At 43.8% G+C, this 6,296-nt stretch overlaps 3 protein-coding genes across 3 annotated transcripts in view; all 3 read left to right on the top strand.

Moving 5' to 3' along the window:
* The first annotated feature begins 373 nt into the window (after window positions 1-373).
* SARC_04051 (hypothetical protein) lies at window positions 374-3,380 on the top strand. Its single transcript, XM_014302148.1, has one exon. It carries the CDS (start codon window positions 580-582, stop codon window positions 2,860-2,862), a length of 2,283 nt encoding a protein of 760 aa, XP_014157623.1. The 5' UTR covers window positions 374-579; the 3' UTR covers window positions 2,863-3,380.
* A 521-nt stretch (window positions 3,381-3,901) lies between these two features.
* SARC_04050 (hypothetical protein) lies at window positions 3,902-4,252 on the top strand (the record flags this gene model as incomplete). Its single annotated transcript, XM_014302147.1, has 1 exon — window positions 3,902-4,252. Exon 1 carries the CDS (start codon window positions 3,914-3,916, stop codon window positions 4,250-4,252), a length of 339 nt encoding a protein of 112 aa, XP_014157622.1. The 5' UTR covers window positions 3,902-3,913.
* A 483-nt stretch (window positions 4,253-4,735) lies between these two features.
* Window positions 4,736-6,296, top strand: part of SARC_04049 (hypothetical protein) — a gene marked incomplete at its 5' end in the record, with an annotated part of 21,384 nt that continues 19,823 nt past the window's right edge. The window contains 2 exons of the mRNA XM_014302146.1: window positions 4,736-4,868; window positions 5,633-5,702. Coding sequence (XP_014157621.1) covers window positions 4,736-4,868; window positions 5,633-5,702 — 203 coding nt within the window. The remainder of the gene's footprint in view (window positions 4,869-5,632; window positions 5,703-6,296) is intronic.

Here is a 6,296-nt window from a genome sequence, read left to right as displayed (position 1 = left end):
TATATATAGATTGGTCACCCATGACTTCAAATTCAATTTTTCCTCAGTTCGTCTGAAAACTTTGACAATTTTAAATCCGAATTTGAAAATTTGGTTTGTCTAAAAAAAATTAAACTGAACATATGACGTACATATGGAGTCCTTGAAAGCATCTGTGCCCTGAAATTTTAATGCGAATTTTAGAAATTCGGGCTCGCAATGAGAATTTTGATTGTTTCAATAGTTTTATATTTTCCAATTACTTTTGAGTTTTGGCTGTCATGAGAAAATGCAGAGTCATCGTCCCTCCAATGGTTGTTGAGGGTGTCAACAAACTTTCTTGGAAAAAGATATAAATATGTGTAAATTTATAAAACAACAATCTGTGTGAACTGCGAGAACAAATAATATACAAGTTTACAATACACAAACCGGATCGGGATAAAAGGTGTGCTCGGTGAAAATTACAACGCAGAAGTGTTCGTTTTAAAGAAGTGGACACTTTAGAATTGTTTTCATATAACACGAAGTGAAACAAGGGTTTATAATAATCACCGTACTTGTAAGATAGAGTTGCCTCGGGTACACTTTTACATACTAATGATGATGGCCACACCACCAGTGCCAGCTGCGTCCTTGCCACCCGCACCTGTGCCATACACAAACATGACACCAAGTGATCCAATGCCACTTAGCAATAATAGTTTAGGCAAGTCCCGAGAGGGACCTCCACCGACACCTCGGCGCTACTCAGAGACAAAGAAATCTGATTCAAAAAAATCAGGAAGACCGGGTCCTCCCAGACCACCCGCGCCAGCTGTTGTGGCCGCTGAAATTACCAAAGATAAGGCGGCGCCATCTTCTCCAAGCGTATTAACACACCAGCGGAAACTCAGCAATGTCACACCGGTCAAGATGAACAGGAGCGTAGATCAACACTCCATGACTGATCAACAGGACGACCAGCACCATGAATCACAACCCCCTTTGCCCAGGTTTGTGAGTCACAGCGATGCCAACCAAAATATTGTAGGCCTGGATGAAGTCGCCTTATCAGACAGCAAAAACGCTGCTGGTATTGTCACTACACAGGTGAAGCATCAGGAGAGTGCGCAGGGAAATCACCATGTGAACGGTATTACTGTACAAAGCGAAGGTGCCATCACACTGCTGGCTGGTGCTGTAGGTATCGGCACAGATGAGGCCTCTGAGTCGGCTGATGAGGTTCGAACTGATAGTGCAGAAACAACTGAGACGCGAAATAGAGCGGCCGATTCGAGGCGAAATCCTGCAATTGTCCACATTGGATTGGGTAACTTCGTGCGTGCGCACTTCGGACGCTACATGCAGGACTACAATGAGAAAGCCAAAGAGTTAGGTCTGCAACAGTGGGATATCCGTGCGGTAGACAGAGACTCGCCACGAACTCGCGATCTGATAGAATACTTCGACGAGAGTAATTACACGTACGATGTCACGGCGCTCAGCCAGGAGTATCAGGGCACCAAAACCATCGGTGCATTCAAAGAGTTGGTCAACATGGGCACGTCGCCCGAGATAGCCATAGAGATGCTGGCGGATGAGAATACAAAGGTTTGTTCGCTGACTGTGACTGAGAAGGGGTACAGTTGCGATCTCGGTACAGGCGCTATCATAATGAATCCAGAACTGGAACACGATCTGACAAATGAGGGAAGCCAGAAGCCCAAGTCGATGCTTGGTCTTGTGGTGGAGGCCCTGAGACGCCGCATGGAAAGAGGTCACCAACCACTCTCGATGATGTCACTTGATAATATACCCGGGAATGGGTTCGTGTTCCAAAATGCGGTTGTTGGTTTCGCACGACTGAAGGGATGTCTCCGTCTGGAAGAGTGGATCCGCACAAAGGTCTACTTCCCGAATACGATGGTCGACAGGATAACACCAAACACCAAACTGGCATCAGATGCTGTGATCTGTGAACCGTTCAGACAGTGGGTAGTAGAAACACGCTTCTGCAACGACAGACCCCAGTGGGAGCTACTGAAAACCAAGGGGGTTAACAAGATTATATTGACTGATGATGTAATTCCGTACGAGCACTTGAAGGTACGTATCCTCAACGCCACGCACAGCATGTTCGCGTACTGTGCATACCTGTGTGGGTACAGGCAAATTGACAAGGCTATGGCTGATACACGCCTGTTGTACATGGTACAATCCGCCACACGAGAGACACTCACCACAGTGCACCCGCCAGAGGGTGTGGATACGACGGAGTACGCGGATCTAATCGTGGAACGCTTTGGTAATCCACGTGTCAGTGATGCTGTTGCGCGTGTTTGTGAAGACGGCAGCATGAAGGCCAACAGTTTCTGGAAGCCTATTATTCAGGATCACGTGTTCGCCGACCGCCGCTTCCCCATTATGGCCATTGGTATTGCTACTTGGATTTTCTATTCTAGCGGAGAGGATGGTCATGGCCACGCAATTGAGATCCGTGATCCAATGATGGGCGAGACCTTGAAGCCTATTGCCAAACAGGCCAGGAAAGACAAGAACGTTAGACCGTTCCTCTGCCAAGCCTTCGGCGAGGAGATAGGCGACAACGAGTTTGTTGCACAGCAAGTGGAGTACTGGTACGGGCGTATAGTAGGAGAGGGTAGCGTGGACGAATTCCTAACCAGCATGGAGAAAGAGCTGAAGGAAGTTGCCCAGGCTGACGAAGTACCTGCCGAAGTGGCAGAGATCACCGAGCCCATATCCGCTCGACCGCCAGAGCTCAGAAGAAGGTTTTCGGAACATATCGATTCGTTGGACATGGCTGCTGAATTGTCATTAGACTTCAGCGAGATGCGAGCTGACAGTGAGGACGAGGAGATGGAGTTGGTCAGTGCGCACTAAGAAACCGTTGATGGGGCTGGGATATGGATATTGTTCCCTGCGGTGAACGACGGAATAGCAGTCAGTAGTTGGAAGGTGCGAAACGAGTATTTTCCTTACTTGATAACTAGGCTATAACTTAACTTAAGATCACGTTCCATACATATAGACGTGGATAATACGTTAGACACCAACAGGTGAGCTCCGTAGCATCACCAGAAAAGGCTTCGGTCAAGCCTCTGGAGAGGAAGTAAAGATTTGGATTGAGAAAAGGTCATTGTTAGGTAAACATAAAAGAAATTTACTGTTTGCACACCCAAAAGAAACTCCATTTTCTCTACTCGTTGGATATGCAAGATAGTATTCGTACATTCTTACTTTTAAAAGAATATAGCGTAACTCGGAAGAATGAAATCTAAGTGAATAAATACGATAGGGTCACACATTACCAGACACAGCTATCCAGTCATGTCCAGCACTTGGTAGTTGGTTATACAGTTTATTGGTGAAACCATATTTTTATTATCGTGTACCGGATGCAACGTAGTATAATCGTATTTATACTCTGTTGCGATAATACGGCCGTACACGTATACAATCGACTTAACTCAACTCTGTCTCGCGTCTACGTAGTTGATGCATTAGCAGCGGTTTATGCGTCTCACACTTGTTGTCTCGTGACTACGTATCACTGTCACACTGGCATACCAGATACACACAGATCACTCACCAGTAACCACAATGATACAAACTCACAGTTAAATACAAACGCCAACTACCAGTGTATACACAGATCACTCACCAGTAACCACAATGATACAAACTCACAGTTAAATACAAACGCCAACTACCGGTCGACAATGATAGACAACACTACATATTTATTTATTTATTTTTTACCTATGTATGTATCTAGGTCTCTTGTTTGGTATGTATGTGTGATGTATATATTTATATCAGGACCGATGTGAGGGCCCTAAACTCTTGAAGGGGCTGAGGCTGGCCCGCTGAGGCTGGCCCGCTGAGGCTGGCCCGCCGAGGCCTGAGGCTGAGCCGATGAGGGGCTGAGCCGATGAGGCCGAGCGGCGAGGGGGGTATTCTCTCTATCAATGACATAAATACACACTCACAAAGTCACAGTCACAGTCAGTCACAGTCTCACAGACCATACTCGCCAGTCACTCACCAGTCACTCACCAGTCACCAGTCACCAGTCACTCACCAGTCACCAGTCACCAGTCACTCACCAGTCACCAGTCACCAGTCACCACTCACACCAGTCACCAGTCACCAGTCATCAGTCACCAGTCACCAGTCACTCACCAGTCACCAGTCACCAGTCACCACTCACACCAGTCACCAGTCACCAGTGACCAGTCACCAGTCACCAGTCACCAGTTCACCCAAGTAAACGATATTTATGGATATCGCCCACAACGAGCCCGCCCTATGACTTGACCCAAATCAAGCCACTTTTCAGTTTGGACTGTTCGGTACATGAGTGTCGACACCTGAGGCCGACAGTCGATAAGTCGACAAGTCACCGACAGTTGACACTTGAAGTCGACAGTCGACACTTTCAGATTTCTTGTGTCGGACTGTCGGTTCGGTACGTCAACAGGACGTTTCTGAATTGGCGGCAAATTGATTGCTCCCCAAATCATTTCTAATCGGAAAAGTAGATTTTTAATAATAATATTTTGGAATCGCACTGCTATCAAGTTCATGACCTCGTATCCTCAAATGCACACATATCCTCATATGCACACGACAGTCACATATTACTTTGCGAGCTATTGCGTGCTACACGAGAACTGATGCGTGTGCATATTTATGTATTGTCCAAACCTTGCATAGTTATCGTATAAGAAATATATAGTGTTAGTCTCTCAAAATGGGCGATAATAGCGAGTGGGAGTTTGTATTCCCAATCAGTTGGCAAAACTTGGAGAACCCATGCTCACAGTCACGCTATTCTGTGCGGTCTACCAGGGATGTGGAAATCCGAGACCTGAAAGCTATCAATGGTAGGTAGCATCGTGTGCATATAGTTTGAATATTCTGTGAGAAATAGCCATATGAAGTTTCGACGCGATTGTTGGTTGGACAGTTTGTGTTGGGAGAAGTGGTCGATGTCGACTTCATGTCGTTTGTGCGTATATTTGAAGCGTGTGTGTATTCAATCTGGATACTACGTCGTAAATTTTATTTACTAAACGTCTTAGTATTAAGGAGATTAGTTCCGACGAGGCTATATAGGATGACATATATATATATATATATATATATAGATGATATATATATATATATTTATATGTATATGGATGATATATATATATATATATATATATATATATTATATGTGCATAAATATGTATGTATGTATGACAGCTACGCACTATAGACTTTGGAAGAATTCAGTCTTCAATATCTGCCTATCAGTATATGTGCGAAGTAATTTGTCTATCACATACGTTAGAAAGAGCGATACGCTCATATATAAAATAATTTATTGCTATGTTGTCGATATTTGAGCATGCAGTCGAATACAGCGACAAATTTGTCTGGCTTACTATCCTAATTGTATGATACTTAGCGGGAGACTACTCCCGCCTCTCTGCCAGCTGTGTGTGGGTGGGACAAATATACTTGTTGGGAGCTGCAAATAAGTATCCGAGAATTAAAGCAGATTCAAAGAAGGCTTCAGTATGCACACGCCTAGAACATCTGTATACCTTGACTTATCATCGGTTTCAAAATACTGACCGTTTAATCGCTTTACTTATTTCAGCGGAGCTAAGGAAAAGTCCCTTAAACATCGCCCAACAAGAAGTATTCGATGGGCTATACTTACTATTGAGGTATGCAATATGCTAGATTGACAAGTACAAGACAAAGCATAAAATAGGCTAATTTCTCATGGCCAATGTCATCGCTCGGCATAGATTTGTATACAGAATTGAATGATGCTTTGTAACTAGAATTCTATTCTGAAAAGGCTGTCGTTTTGGAGCTTGTAACCGATTTGTTATGATGATGTTGAGGTCAAATTTTCCTTCGCATCCACACAAATGTGTGCATACGCAGTGGGAGCTACCAAGTATATATGTACTGGATAACTGCGAGCAATTGCTTGTGTATTTGTAGTGCTATTATTGGCGCACGAGTACATTCAAAATGCCGCTTTGGAAGCGTCGCCTACAGCCGGGTCAGAACAGAGAAACCCTGATACTATTGTTGTCGATGTTTATTACGCATGTTCGTTAATAAAATTCAACACCTTGAGTGTGTTGCTGTGTTCCAGAAAAGCTGTCTTAATATATATATATATATGTGTGTGTGTGTGTGTGCGTGTCTGTGTGTTGTCTATATATATATATATATATATATATATATATATATATATATATATATATATATATATATATATATATATATATATATATTTTATATGT

Source organism: Sphaeroforma arctica (genome assembly GCF_001186125.1).
Source record: "Sphaeroforma arctica JP610 unplaced genomic scaffold supercont1.218, whole genome shotgun sequence".
In the NCBI taxonomy this organism is placed as follows: Eukaryota; class Ichthyosporea; order Ichthyophonida; genus Sphaeroforma; species Sphaeroforma arctica.
This window is presented reverse-complemented; position numbering and strand designations above follow the sequence as displayed.

Bases quoted from the DNA above. Each gene is read 5' to 3' on its own strand.
- SARC_04051 (XM_014302148.1), top strand. From the start codon at position 580: ATGATGATGGCCACACCACCAGTGCCAGCTGCGTCCTTGCCACCCGCA.